Consider the following 15,563-nt stretch of genomic DNA (forward strand, 5'->3'; position numbering starts at 1 on the left):
GATAAAATTCAGCTGTGTAGTACAGCAGCAGACGATAAGTGTTACAAAAAAGGAAAAGATATATCTATATCTATATCTATATCTATATCGATATCGATATCGATATAGATATAGATATATGCATTAGGAGGTGGGAAATTTCTGAGTTAGGAGAGGTTGCAATTAAAGTAGGGGACTCAGGATGAGAAGGTGACTTTTGGGGGGAAAAAGGCTAAAAGAAGGTGAGAGAGTGAAGAAATGCTGATATCTAAGGAAAAGATTGTTACAAACAAAAGAAGCAGTCTTAAGGCCAACAAGGGAAGATGGTTGTGGATAATATGTGGTAGGCTTGAGGACCATATTCCTGGAACAAATAAATGGGTAAAGGACAGAGTTGTAAGAATGGAAATCCAAGAAGAGTACATATCATATAGGGCCATGTGTCAAGGACTTTGGCATTTTCTCTGCTTAAGGTAGAATCTCATTAGTTTCATTAAGGGGCATGATCCTCCTAATAGTGGAAAAAAATATTCATAGGAAAAGATATCCCACATCATATGTCATCAGAGAAATACAAATTAAAACAACAATGAGATTGCACCATACACTTATTGGAATGCCCAAACTCAGAGCACTGACAATACCAAATGCTAACAAAGATGTGGAACAACAAGAACTCTCACTCATTGCTGGAGGAACTATAAAATTGTACATCCTCATTGGAAGATCATTGGGAATTAAAAAGAAAAAAAAAACTAAATATGTAATTCAATATTCTTGCTCTTGGTATTTACTCTAAGAGTTAAAAACTTATGTCCACACAACAATCTGTACATGAATATTGATAGCAGCTTCTTCATTCATAATTGCCCAAACTTGGAAGCAACCAAGATATTCTTCAGTATGTGAATGGATAAACAGTGGTACATTCAAACAATGCAATTTTATTCAGCATTGAAAATAAAGGAGCTATCAAGCTATGAAACTTGTATACATATATCAAAGTCAAATGAGCCAAACTGAAAAGACTTCTTTTTCCAACTACATGCTATTCTGGAAAAGAAAAACTATGAAGACAGCAAATGGATCAGCAGTTGCCAGAAGTTAGAGGGGAGAGAAGAATGGAGAGGCAGATCACAAAGAATGTGTAGGGCAGTGGACCTACTCTGTATGACATTATCATGGTGGATATATACCTTTATAAATTTGTCAAACCTATAGAATGTACGATACCAAGAGTGAAACATAATATAAACTATATACTTTGGATGATTCTGATGTACCACTGTAGGTCACCACTTGTAACTAATGTAGTCCTATGGTGAAGGATGTTCATGATAGGATAGGCTATACATGTGTGGAGATGGGGTATAGGGGACATGTCTGTACCTTCTGCTCAATATTGCTGTGAAGCTAAAACTTCTCCAGAAATAATTGATTAGAAAAGATGACTGTAGCTACTATTTTGTAGGTAGAATATAGGAGAACAAAGATGGGAGCAAATGGAAAATTTAGATGATATTGTAGTTATCAGGTAAGAACTGATATTGAATGGCTTTCACCAGAGATATGCTAGGTAGGAAATCTTTTTTTTTAAATTTTTTTATTGTTGGTTGTTCAAAACATTACATAGTTCTTGATATATCATATTTCACACTTTGATTCAAGTGGGTTATGAACTCCCATTTTTACCCCATATACAAATTGCAGAATCACATCAGTTACACATCCATTGATTTACATATTGCCATACTAGTGTCTGTTGTATTCTGCTGCCTTTCCTATCCTCTACTATCCCCCCTCCCCTCCCCTCCCCTGTAGGAAATCTTTGAGTCTACAAATACTTTGAAAGTAGAGTCAACAAGGTTTCCTGACAAAATGGATGTAGAAAGTAACATAAAAACTCAAGGATGACTTCAAATCCTTTATCCTGAGCAACAGGAAGTTTGCAGCTACCATTAACTGAGATGGATAAAGTTTTGATAAAATAGGTTTGGGAAAAGAGGACTGGAGTTAAGTTTAGTTCAGTCTGAGATTATCTATTGATAACCAGTCAGGTATGTGTTGCCATTTAGATGTGAGTTGTGCCCCCACAAGATCATGTGTGAGACAATGCCAGAAGTTTTAGAGGAGAAATGATTGGGTTATGAGAGTCTTAACCCAATCAGTGAATTAATCCTGATGGGATTAACTTGTGTGGTGACTGAAGGTGGGTAGGATGTGGCTAGAGAAGGCAGGCAGTGGGGGTATGCCTTCGGGTATATATTTTTATCTGAAGAATGGAGTCTCTCTCTGCCTCCTGATAATCATGCCACCTCCTTCTGCTACACTCTTCTCTGTGATGTTCTGCCTCATCTTGAGACCCAAGGAATGAAGCCAGTTGTCATTGGACTGAGACGTCTGAAACTGTGAGCCCCCCAAATAAACTTTTTCTCCTCTAAAATTGTTCTGGAAAGGTCTTTTAGTTAGAACAGTGAAAAAGCTGGCTCAAAGAGTATGTCAATTGTTTGGTATAAAAAATTTGTCAGCTGACTACCATAGGATATCTGCTATGTTTTTCGTTTTTGCTTTTTTTTCCTACCCTGGCCCCTGCTGGTGGTCACTGTTGACGTGCCACTTGAAAAGGTCTCATTACTACTTCTGCAGTCAGAGTCCTCAATGAGAATAATGATATCGATGCGAAAGTTTATTATGGAGCTTCAAGCAAAGCCAAGCCTTGAAGGCAGAGAAAGACTGTGGTCTCTGAAGTACATATTCACACAAGTAAAATGGCGGCCTTCTCCTTACTCTCCTCATTGGCATTACACATGTGCTTTTCCTTAAGCAATATCCATCTGCTTCTGTCTACACTTTCTCCCTCCTCAGGCTGAGGAATAAGAGCTCTTGGACTGAGACCTGTAATCTTTTCCTCTTCTTCTTCATTTAAGCTCCTCCTTCAACTCCAAGCTTATTTTTTCCTTACTATTCTTTCCTCTTTCCTCATACTAACTTGAATATTCTCTTTCTGGTTCTAGGAATGGACATGTCTGAATCTCTACTTAGGCCATTGTTAAAGTATTATAATTTTATTGACTCTATAGTAGAGGAGAGGTCTGATTAAGATGGAAATAATGAGGAAGAGACAAATATGAGTAACAATACAGTAGAATCCTAAACTGGATGGAGGTGATTCCTAGCACTTGGTTCCTGCCCACTTGAAAACTAATGAAGAACTATTATACTGGTTGTGTAGCATAAAAAGTATAACAGAATAATATATGAAAAGTTCACTAATTCATTACTAAAACATCTCCATGACTAAATTTTTTCCCTACATTCATTTTCTCTACTACTTGCACATTTTCAGATTATATCATTATGTCTCTAGGAATTCTTAGTAAATGAAAGAATTATTCTTAAATTTAATATTTTGGAATTATACTTTCAGTTGATGATCCAAATCTAAAAACAACCTTGTGTTTTTGGAATTTCTTCATATGGGGGTGGAGGACCTAGTGTGTCAAAACATGGAACAGGGTACTGTTCAAGGTTTTGAGTTTGAAGGTGAATTCCAAGAGTTGGACTCACAGCTGCTTCAGTCCCTGGAAAGAAAAAGAGATATGTCATCTTACTAGACAGCATAAAGCAGAAGTACACAAAATGCCTGAAGAAATCTGCCATTTTTTTTATCACTAGGGCAACTGAAAATTATTTGTGCACTTGAGAAAAAATTTACAACTATCTTGCTCTCCAAAGTGATAGTTTAGTCATGATAGCAAGAAAATTTCCTTGAATGAAGTGATCATATCATTATTGACCAACCCATCGAGAAGCATTTACAATTTTATAACTGAAACTAGGAGGAATGTTTTTTTTTTTTTTTTTCATAGAACAGAATAGAGGATTCCTTACACAGCATTTTAGCTAATACTCCCAGCATAGGACATGCAGGTTTCACTTTCTAGTGTCTAGTGTTTCTACATTAAAATATCACTTTTAAACTTTATTTGTATTTATTTTTACTAACTGCAAATAATGCAAAAATCACTTTAAACATTTTCTTGTAATAGTAAAAATGTTAAGATAAATGCTGAAAAATTTGCATTTAAAGTATATCACACACACGGATTCTAAAATTTAAAAACATACTTTGAAATAAAGATTCTGCAAAGTGTGAAATATGATATATCAAGAAATTTGTAATGTTTTGAACAACCAACAATAAAAAATTAAAAAAAAAAAAAAGAAGTGTAGTTTAGAGGGAAAGAACCAGAAAGTTACTGCTGGTTGCTTTATATCTCATTGTTAAATTCCTTAGAGTTGAGAAAAGGTTGATGTGTGGCTTTCAGAAATGATAAGAGGTTATGAATTTTATATTTCAGAAAACATTCATTGCCAGGATTGTGAAACAATATTCAAGGCCAAATAGAAAACCAGTTAGTCTGGATTTGTAATTTGTCGAATAATCCTCCAACAGTATCAACAGAAGATGTAAAATTTGGCAAGACTGAATGTTATCAATACTTTCTATCAAGACAGTAGAATGAACCAGACATAACTTTCCTATGCTCGGCCAGTGTAACTCCACATCATGTACAACCACAGAATGGGATAAAAATTGGAATGGGTTGCACTTGAAGTATGTATAATATGTCAAAATACACCCTACTGTCATGTATATCTAAAAACAACAAATTAAAAACATATTTTCTATATGTAAAAAAAAAAAGAAATAAAGATTCTGGTTTGTAGATTGTACAATAAAGTCACTAAATATCAAAAACAGGCCTTCTCATCCACAAACTGGTAACCTTGAGGGACTTTGAATTTATCCTAGTAACTTTTAGAACTCTATTAGTATTTTTTGAAAGATTATTTTTGAGCCACACAGGAAATCAATAGTAATATTTTATAACACTCTTTCTTTGTATACATTTTTTTTCACCTGAGTCTTTACCTGACTTTGAATGATTTTGATTGCTTCTTCCCAAAACAATAGTAATGACCGTAAATTTAATTTTATAGAAGTCCTTGAACTAAATCCAGCTCTTGGGTGGTTTTGTATATTAAATTTAACTGGAACGCATCTATACCTATTTATTTACATATTGACTATGGCTGCTTTTGAACTATAGTGACAGAGGTGAGTAGTTCCTTCAGAGACTATATGGACTGCGAAGCCAAAAATATTTTATCTGTCCTTTAATAGAAATTTGCTGACCTTCCTTGAAGAATTCCACTGGGAAGTTTCCAAAGAACATGGTCCAATTATAAAACAAATTTTAAAATGTGTTACTTATTAGGCATTAGCTGCATCACACAAGCCCATATGTAGATTACTCAAAATGTTTACTTGGGTGTGGAACAACAATTTAGAATCATGAATTTTTATACATTTGTATTTGCCTGATTTCTCATCTTGCTGGTCCTTACAGCAAAGTGTAATAATGCAAACATGAATATAGCATATGAAGGGTAGAATACAGTTAGAATATTAGTCTCACCTGTTGATTCAGTAATTTTCTCAGAAAGTTATTTATTTAATTGAATAATCCATTCCTAGGCTATTGCATAATATTTATTTACCCAAACTTTTTTGTACAATAAAATGATAATGATAGTGTCTACCTATAAAAAAGCAGTACAATGTTTAAGGTGAGTTCTGGCACACAGTAATGTTTATTATTATTTCTATTACTTATAAATAATTTTACTATGATATGAATACACATGTACTTTTTGTTTATAATAGTATTTCCTGATCTTTTATTTTAATGGCTACATAATGTTTTAATAAGTATCAATATTAGTTTGAACAAAACTCATAAAATAAAAAATATCCTGGATTAAATCTATAGATTTAAGCTGACACCAGCTGTCTGTGGGACTTGATCATTAGTAAAACATATTGCCCAAGTAATTCCAGCCATTGTGAAAGTTTGTACTCAAAATTGACTATTTTCCTGGGAGACTGCTCCAGGTATAGTCAATATAAAGTCAATGGTAATGTCTACCTGGAAATTGTTGACCAGGTGACTCTAACACATTTATTACCTTTTCTAATTTACTTCTACTTCTCCAATATACTCTACTACTGCTATTATGAACGTTGTGTTCTAGGCAACAGGATCTTGACAATTATGCTCTGTGATTGGAAAGTTTTATTATTTCCTTAACTACAGATTTGTCTGTTGCTCTGAAACTTGTTATAAAAACTACAAGGCATTTGATTAATAAAGGCAACTAAGCTAATATGCTCAGAAAGCTTTTGAAATAGAAAATATATCAGTTTTTAATTGTTTTCAAGGCATGTTTCCATATAATTCATGTGATTGGGGGCGAGGAAAGCAGGTGTTACTTTTATCTTTTAAAAAGTTAAGAAACTAAGGGAACTCAATTTAGAATGCCTACAAAAATCCTATAGTATTACCAGAACTGCTGGTTAAAGTATTAGAATTTATTGCTTAATGTTGTAAAACCTATACATTTACCACTGAGTTTTCATACCCCAAATTCATGTTTTCCACATTGTTAAGAGTAATTCCAATAGACTTGACATTTTAATATGTCTTTTCTATTTGTTCTCTTTTTCCTCCTTGATCTTATCCCTTTATCATATATGGAAATCATTCTCAAAGGCCTGAATTTGACTCTACCATCGACTAACTGTGCTGCTTAGTCTGTAAATGCCTTCATTTTCTCATCTGTAGAGTATTTCAAATTATGGTAGGCCCTCAAAGAGTTGTAGAGAAGAATAAATGAAATTCAAATATCAAAGTCCTGGGTCATAGTAAATGCTCAATAAATGTGAATTATCACTATTGTCATTCCCTTCCTGGAAAGTGTGTGAATAAAACACTCCTTCTTTCCCTATGTTAAAAAAAAAAAATCCCAGACCATTTACACATAGAACATAAAATACACAGAAGAGATCTCTAAGGATCCTAAAATGAACAAATCCTGAGAGACCAGAGGGGAGAAAGGGACACAGTGTGAGAGGCCCTGCTTCTTGCTCACCTCTCTCCAGCCTCCTTCCTCTCTCCGGGTCAGAGCATTCACATTTAATCACTGCTGGAACACCAGGATCTCTATTTTCTTTGAAATAAGAAAAAGAGAAAATTATCTGTAAGGAAGAAATGGGAGATTGGATAGTTGGAGGGCAGCCTCATGAGGGAACACCAGACCTGAGAAGCTAAGCCAGAATGAGTGTCCCCAGGAGGAGTGTCTCTGTGGGCTTGCAACTTGCTGCCTCCTCAGGAAAGGTCAGGGGACCTCTTGAGGGCTGAGAGAACCCAGCTCCAATCCAGGAGAATATGGAAGGAAAGTAAAAGCACACTAAAGTAGATTTGATAGTGAATCACTACTTTTCATTAAAACATGGACAAAGAGTGGCCTGGTCACTCTCCTATGCTGTTTTCTAATGAACACTACATTGTTTATTTACCGCAAGCTCAATTTGTCTTTTACTTATTTCCTTAACTCCAAGTTTATTTTCCTTCATTGTCTTTAAATGGCCATTTTCTCATTAATAGGGGCTTTTATTCAGCTTTATGGCCTTATTTTCAGTGAAATCTTTCCTTTATCCTTGTTTTCAGTGAATTAAGATAGAACAATCTTGTGTTTTTGAACAAATTTAAAAACTCCGTTGACATTATATTACTTACTTTTCACATACCAATTTAAAACAAAATAGCTAACATAACAAACTAAAAATTTTTTTTCCTGTCTTTCTTTCTTTCTCCTCCCCCCCCCCCTTTGTGACTGGGGTTTTGCTATGTTGCCCAGGTGGCTCTAGAATTGTTGGGCTCAAGCTGTCCTCCCACCTCCACCAGTCAATAGCTGGGATTTCTGCTGCATATCACTATACCAAGCATGTTTACTTTTAAGATCACTTGTAATTCTATCTGGTTCACTTTGTCTTATAGTCCTTGGTATGTAATGATCACAAATGTTAGAGATTTTGGATATTCATGGTTATATGAGAATTTTAACAATTTTCTATTTTGCCCCATTTTTACTAAAAACTTGCACAGATTCCTTTAAGAAATCTTTCTGCAGCCCAGTGTGCACTTTCAGTCTTCATTTCCACGTTAATGGTGGGGGGAGGGAACTTCCTGCAAATGTGTTTTTTATTGAGTTATCATTTAGGAGGAATTCCAAGAGCATTATTAAAACAGGTAAGGTACTGAAATAATTAACCATTGATAGAAGAAATAAGTTTTACACCTAACATAAGTGCTGGAAGGAAACAAAATACCCAATACTAGAACTGTTCATGTCTGATGGTGGAGGAAAAAGCACAAGAAGACATCAGAAACTGCTACATAGATGATCCATTCGAGAATCTGTAAAGGCATTGAATGGATATTGTGGGGGTTTGGAGCAGAGATGGAAAGAAGAACTGCATCCAGAAGATCAGTGGGGTGGGGGTGGGGAGAACGAAAAGCAGGGAAGAGGACCTAGTTAGCAGATTCTGGAGCTAAATCCAGGAAAAGGAAGTGGGCCTGGAGAAGAAAAAAATAAGACAATTGTAGGGTTTTTGTTTTTTTGTTTGTTTGTTTGTTTGTTTTGTTTTTGTTTTTATAAAATAAATAGATTTTAATCTTAGTCCTTAAAATACAACTTCAAACTAAGATTTTTCTCCTCTTAGTCCTCATCTTCCTCCTTGCCTACCTTCTTGACTTTATTTTGGTCTTCCTCCTTCTTTCATTAACAATTCCTTCTCTTCCTCTTTAACCTCCAAGGACTGTGTAATAGGGCTGCCATAACAGAGTGCCACAGACTGAGTGGCTTTAAGCACAGAAATTTATTTTTTCACAATTCTGGAGATACATGTCCAAGATCAAGTGTCAGCCAGGTTAGGTTTCTTCTGAGAACTGTCTTTGGCTTGCAGATGACCAACTTCTCCCTGTTTCTTCACATGGTCTCCTCTTTGTGCCTGTGTGCTCATCTCTCCTTAGAAGGATGTTAGTCTTGTTGCATTAACACCTATCCCCAATTTCCTCATTTTACATTAGCTTTTTAAAGGCCCTATCTTCAAATATGGCCAGATTTTGAGGTACTGAGCCTTTAAACTTGAACACATTATTTCAATGGAGTATACAACCCAACCCATAACAGGGAATATTAGAGGGATTATTTCTTCCTTTCTGGGAAATAAAGATCTCCATCATGATGTATGGGCATTGAAGATGATAACTGAGTGAATAAGTGTTGGAGACTCTTCTACTGAACCCAATGACTATTTAGGGGAGCCATTAAATATAGGATCTACTATTCAAGAGTATAGATATTATGATGTCATATTAAGGCCAAGGACCTGAACAGACACTTCTCAGAGGAGGACATACAATCAATCAACAAGTACATGAAAAAATGCTCACCATCTCTAGCAGTCAGAGAAATGCAAATCAAAACCACCCTAAGATACCATCTCACTCCAGTAAGATTGGCAGCCATTAGGAAGTCAAACAACAAGTGCTGGCGAAGATGTGGGGAAAAGGGTACACTTGTACATTGCTGGTGGGGCTGCAAATTGGTGCGGCCAATTTGGAAAGCAGTATGGAGATTCCTTGGAAAGCTGGGAATGTAACCACCATTTGATCCAGCTATTCCCCTTCTTGGACTATTCCCTAAAGACCTTACAAGAGCGTACTATAGGGATAATGCTACAACGATGTTCATAGCAGCACAATTCACAATAGCAAGACTGTGGAACCAACCTAGATGCCCTTCAATAGATGAATGGATAAAAAAATTGTGGCATTAATACACAATGGAGTATTACTCTGCACTAAAAAAATGACAAAATCATGGAATTTGCAGGGAAATGGATGGCACTAGAGCAGATTATGCTAAGTGAAGCTAGCCAGTTCCTAAAAAACAAATGCCAAATGTCATCTTTGATATAAGGAGAGCAACAAAGAACAGAATAGGGAGGAAGAGCATGAGAAGAAGTTCACCATTAAACAGGGACGAGAGGGGGGAGGGAAAGAGAGAGAGAAGGGAAATTTCATGGTAAAGGAAGGAGACCCTCATTGTTATACAAAATTACATATAAGAGGAAGTGAGGGGAAAGGGGAAAAAAAACAAGAGAGAGAAATAAATTACAGTAGATGGGGTAGAGAGAGAAGATGGGAGGGGAGGGAGGATAGTAGAGGATAGGAAGGGCAGCAGAATACAACAGACACTAGTATGGCAGTATGTAAAAAAGTGGATGTGTAACCGATGTGAATCTGCAATATGTATACGGGGTAAAAATGGGAGTTCATAATCTGCTTGAATCAAATGTATGAAATATGATATGTCAAGAGCTTTGTAATGTTTTGAACAACTAATAATAAAAAAATTTTAAAAAAAGATAAAAAAAAACCACAATACTACCCAGTATGAAATACATCATGAGAAAAGAAAACTGTAACTATAAAAGAATTGAAAAAAAAGAGCATAGATATTATAATATTAAGATATTAAGAGTACAGATATTATGAAGGGTAGGAAGATACGGTTATCTGAGTGCTGAACCAGCACAATACTGTGAAATGAGATAATCACTACTGGACAAGGGGATGTTCTTGGGCTCTAAAGTGTTTGACTGAGTTCCCAAGGACATTTTTTAGACCTGAAATCTCATCAGACATTGACATGGGATGGCATGGCAACCCCTTCCTTAAATACCTTTTATAAGGATGACAAGTCAAGTAGTTACTTTCTTCTCTTTAGCATTTTTTAATATGGAATGTTTCCAGAGTTTGCATGTCATCCTTGCCCATGTTAATCTTTTCTGTATCACTCCAATTTTAGTATATGTGCTGCTGAAGCCAGCACTCTTTTTAGTATTTCTAATCAAGATAATTGGTAACCTGTTAGCCTGAATTGCTATTGAGATAAAATGTCTATTTTATATATTGTAACATTAGTAAAGTTCAGTCAACTCCAACCTTTGATATTCAGCCAAAATTCTCCTCTTGACTCTTCTCATTTGAGGGCAGCTTCCATGAGATCCTGAGAGTCAAACCTTTGACACTTACATCAGATGTGCGGACCCATTTCAAAAAATATGATCAAAAAGTCGTGATATAAAAGTGAAATAACTTTTGAAGAAATAGAATGAAGGACTGGGAGGAACCCAACTTTCATATATCAAATCTAGTATCTCCATTAAAATGTTTTAAATGACCCATTTCTCATATTCTGTATTCAGAAGGGAGCATCCTGGGCCTTCTTCTGTGTGTAACAGATAAAAGGAAGGCCATAACCTCTATTTCATATTCTAGTATGTCGCCAGTGTCATTCAAATGATTTCTAATTGTTCTCTACCTCTTTCAAATAGTGATTGTGAGGAAAACTCACAGGTACAGCCCCGTACTTCAGTGTGTGATCATGTGAACCCCTCAGGTTCTGGACTCAGCCTCAAGCTATGAGCACCTCCTTGGTGAAAATTATGGAGACAGGTCTGGGCCCTCAATGTCTATCCACAGGAAGATCCTGGAGAGGCTCTCTAGCTTCCCTTGGGAGAGAAGCTTCTTCTTACAGAAATATTAGGTAGGAAGAATCATTTATCTGGAGAGGTGAAGGTATGATGAGAATCCAGTCAGCCAAGTAAATCCTGTGTGGATTAAGGTTTTTGACTCCCTCAAAATATCAACTCTCTGGAATTCATTTCCAGCAAAATTTGTTAAGAAACTTCTAGGGATCATAGAGAACACCACTTCCTTAATTACCCTTTTGTATTTTGTTTGGGAGAGGAGAAACAGGAATGCAAAAGCATTAACTCTGGGGCAACATTCATAGGAAAACTGTGAATGGTTGTTAGACCCCTTCATAGCCATCTTGAATATCACTCAGAGAGGATGGAGTGGGTTGGATAAAGTGAAATCCAACTCATTGTAGGAAGGGAAAAGATAAATGGTAAGAGATAACTGAGCCTGTGGTCTCCAAGATTGACAATAGAAAAAAAGCTTTGTAAGAGAATTCATGAGCAAAATATGATCCAGAAGCTGTACCAGTGGCACTGGGAGGAAATGATAGAATGAGGACAGAAATAAATATACTAGAATCCAATCCCTACAGTTATGGAGTCACTACATAAAAATATATGATATTCAGCATCTGTGGCTATACTTTGTGTACAGGGATGAAGTGGCTAAGCCCTTAGTGTCCAGCCTAAATTTTCATAGACTCTCTACCCACAATTCTGGATAGTTTGAAGTCTACTAGTTGACTTACAGCAAAGAATTCTATGTATATTAACTCAGAAGTGTGAAAATAGATAAAATCCTCTAAGAGAAATAACAACCACTTCCAAAGACAGAGAATATCAAAAAACCCTCAACCTATCACTTGTTAGATGTGAAATAAATTGTGACCATATTGTTATTTTAAAAATTCAATTTCTTTACAAGTTTATTTTTTTTTTCTTGTTCATAATGATTTCAGAATAATATGGAGCATGTGACTGAATGCCCAGGACTCAATACTATCATGTGCTTGTGACTGAGACAGTGTATCAGCCTGGACCCCTTCTCCCACACTCAGACCTATTCTGGCTGGTTCACCCAAGTTCAAGAGCAGGCAAAACAAACACAAACACGTTGCAGAAATTAGAAAAGCATTAGAGAAATAGGAACATAAACTGCCTTAGACATTATAGCAGCATAATTGAGTAGCTTAAAATTAGAAACAAACTTTTTAAAAAAAATATTCAAGATAGTCTAGTGGAAGGTTCTTCTTCAAAGTGAGAGAAGGGCTAAGATGGAGAATTGTGTGCCTCTCTTTAGAAATGCAAGTTCAGCTGGAAGAATTATAATGCCATTTATTAACTATCTGTAGTTTAATGAAGAAAAATAAGCCAACATTAACATGTAGATCCCTTTGACATATTTAACAAACATATTTTGTTAAAAGGTCAGTAACCCTATTACCCTCTCTGCTTCATAAAAAGTGTTTTTAGTTTCAAGAGAAAGATGTATTATCACTGGAGAATTTAACAGTCCTTCCCAAAATAACCATTTCCCGAACTGATAATGTCTTGTCCTTGTTAAAGGACTTTTGGGTGGGAAAAAGTTAATAGTAAAAACAATCACTAAATTTTAAAGTAACTTTTGAAGTTAAAACAGTTTATTTTTACCAAGCACTCTTGGGACAATTGTGGCATGTGATGTAGTACCTAAGAGGGAAATTCTCATAACACTGTTTGAATGAAGATGAAACTTAATATGAAGAAATAAGCTAATGATTAAAGAAAGGAATTATCAATTGTAGCCTTCCAGAAATCCATGGTAGTTTTTTCTTTTGTTCCTTTGATTGTCTTCCTATTTATTGCTAGGGTTGGAAGCTATGCACAATTCTAAGATTTCTAATTTCTTCATTTCTTACCTCCTCGTGCAAATTGGGAAATGAGGGAGGAACATGTTTTGGGGGGTGGAGATTGAGTATAGGCAGCATCAGGATGCTGTCAGTGTGTCTGGAGAGAAAGGGCATATGGATTGGCACTCCCCTGTCCAGTCACAATGATTTCACACTGTGCGTTGGCAGTAGACCATCTGGAAAATGTGGTTTAGTGCTACTTCAGATGGGTTAAGTGAGTCATAGCTAAGTAACCAAGACTATGAATACAAGTTGGATAGACTGATGTCAAAAACTCAAGAATAATCTTCTGCACTTTAGATTCTATCTCATACTCAACTGTGAGTCAGTTCCCTAAGATATATTCTCTTTCTTATGGGCTTTCTTTCTTTCTGATTTTTTCTCACTTAAACTCTTCTCAAAGCATGCCTTTGGCTATACCATAAGCCATTTGCCATTCTAAGTTCACTGATTCACTTGGCAGATGATAACTTTTCAAGGCTTCACAGAGAAGTTCCAGAACTCTGTGTCAACTCACCACAAATGGAATCCAAATCTCCAACAGCAAAAACAGCCATGGTGCGTCTTGGGGAATCCATTCGGGATCTCTTCAGCCAGCACTGGAGACAGAAAAGCACCACTCCACAGAGAAGAGACACCAAGAAAATCAGCAGTAGGAACCTGAGGTCAAAAGCAGCCAGAGAGGAGTGAGGTAGAGCAAGCAAAGACTTCCTGTTACTACCTGAAAAATGGTCAGGGACTCAGCTAGACTGGGTGTTGGAATCCTTTAAGCAATCTACCCCCACCATAATTGCCACAGGCCTGGAATATTGTCTGCCCTCAGAGAGGCTTGATCTTACCACGTGGTGATTAATACTTCATCCTTGGAAAATGAAGGAGTATTCTAAAAAGCAGTGTCTTGGTTCCTTATTTATTGAACTAGTTAATTCTTCCATACATTCATTAATGACAATAATTAATGACACATCATTTAAGGGAACATTATCTAGTCATTCCAGACTTCCATATATTCATTCAACTAATATTTTTAGTAAGTGATGTTAGGGTTAGGGAATTCATAGGTAAAAAAGATAAGGTCTCCATGTTTCAGAGCTAATCATCTAATAGAACTGATAATATGAAATTTGGAAGTTATAGATATCAAGATTTAGGAAGTGTATCAACTATCTTAAAATTTCTGATGAACTATCTCATAAAAGAGGCAGCTGCTTATTTTTATTGCTTTTATTACCAAAAGTAAAATTTGTAGAGTCATTTAGAAAAATTTCAAGAGGAAAAAAAAAACAATTTACCACTAAAAATCTCCATCTCAGAAATACATTATTAAAAATAGTAAGTTCACTGTCACAGAAAATGTATAAGTAAACACTGGCCAACCATCTGGAAATGATGTTTCTATAGCTATTGATGTACGTGACCCCTAAATTTCCTTAAGCTGTGTTATTTCTTGTGCTGTCTAAAATTATTTAGGAAAATGATATGCATATTTCACCAAATGTTTTATAAAATAAATTGAGAATATCCTTACCAGATGTACCAGTCATTAGGGTGTTGATCAGTATAATTTAGACACCTGGTGATAAAAGAAAAGCAGTAAGTGCTAGAATTCTAGCTGGCTAAAGCCTATGTCTCTGGGGCCATAAAATTTTTACTCACCACATCCCCACATCTGTTTCCCCAGAACAATTGTTTGTTTACCGCCACCACAACGCCTGCCCCACAACCTACTCCCAGCAAAATTAAGTGTGTAAGTTACACTGTGTCCACGCCAAGGCACTGAAAAGATGGAACGGTTTGAATCTGCTAGACATACAAACAGATGACTGCCCTTAAATATGTTTGATTCTAGAGTTAAAAAATACTATTGTGCAACAAGAAGGTCATGACTAACTTTTTAGGGCCAATGCGTCATCTGTATTAGGCAAGTAATCATATCACCCTTCTGTTGATCCAGGTATCTAGAGTCCTTTACTTTCCAAATTCTCCAGGGAAGGTTTATTTTATTTTTTTTTTTTTAATTTTTTATTGTGGGTTGTTCAAAACATTACAAATTTCTTGACATATCATATTCCACACTTTGATTCAAGTGGGTTATGAACTCCCACCTTCACCCCATACACAGATTGCAGAATCACATCAGTTACACATCCATTGATTTACAAATTGCCATCCTAGTGTCTGTTGTGCTCCGCTGCCTTTCCCATCCTCCACCCTCCCCCCTCCCCACCTCTCCCCTC

At 36.0% G+C, this 15,563-nt stretch overlaps 1 protein-coding gene and 1 pseudogene across 4 annotated transcripts in view; both read right to left on the minus strand.

Annotated features, from left to right (window-relative positions):
- Positions 1–2,013: 2,013 nt before the first annotated feature.
- The window catches only part of Tmem207 (transmembrane protein 207), a 23,838-nt gene continuing 10,288 nt past the window's right edge, over positions 2,014–15,563 (minus strand). For 2 of the 4 annotated variants that reach the window (XM_048804077.1, XM_048804078.1), the window contains exons 3-6: positions 14,855–14,899; positions 13,844–13,986; positions 6,976–7,053; positions 2,014–3,560 (exon numbers count right to left, since the gene is read on the minus strand). In XM_048804077.1, coding sequence (XP_048660034.1) covers positions 3,421–3,560; positions 6,976–7,053; positions 13,844–13,986; positions 14,855–14,899 — 406 coding nt within the window. In that variant the 3' untranslated portion in view covers positions 2,014–3,420. The remainder of the gene's footprint in view (positions 3,561–6,975; positions 7,054–13,843; positions 13,987–14,854; positions 14,900–15,563) is intronic. The other 2 variants (XM_048804079.1, XM_048804080.1) reach the window with 1 other exon arrangement.
- LOC125617123 lies at positions 10,686–10,785 on the minus strand (annotated as a pseudogene).

Source organism: Marmota marmota, unplaced genomic scaffold, assembly GCF_001458135.2.
Source record: "Marmota marmota marmota unplaced genomic scaffold, marMar, whole genome shotgun sequence".
Lineage (NCBI taxonomy): Eukaryota > Metazoa > Chordata > Mammalia > Rodentia > Sciuridae > Marmota > Marmota marmota.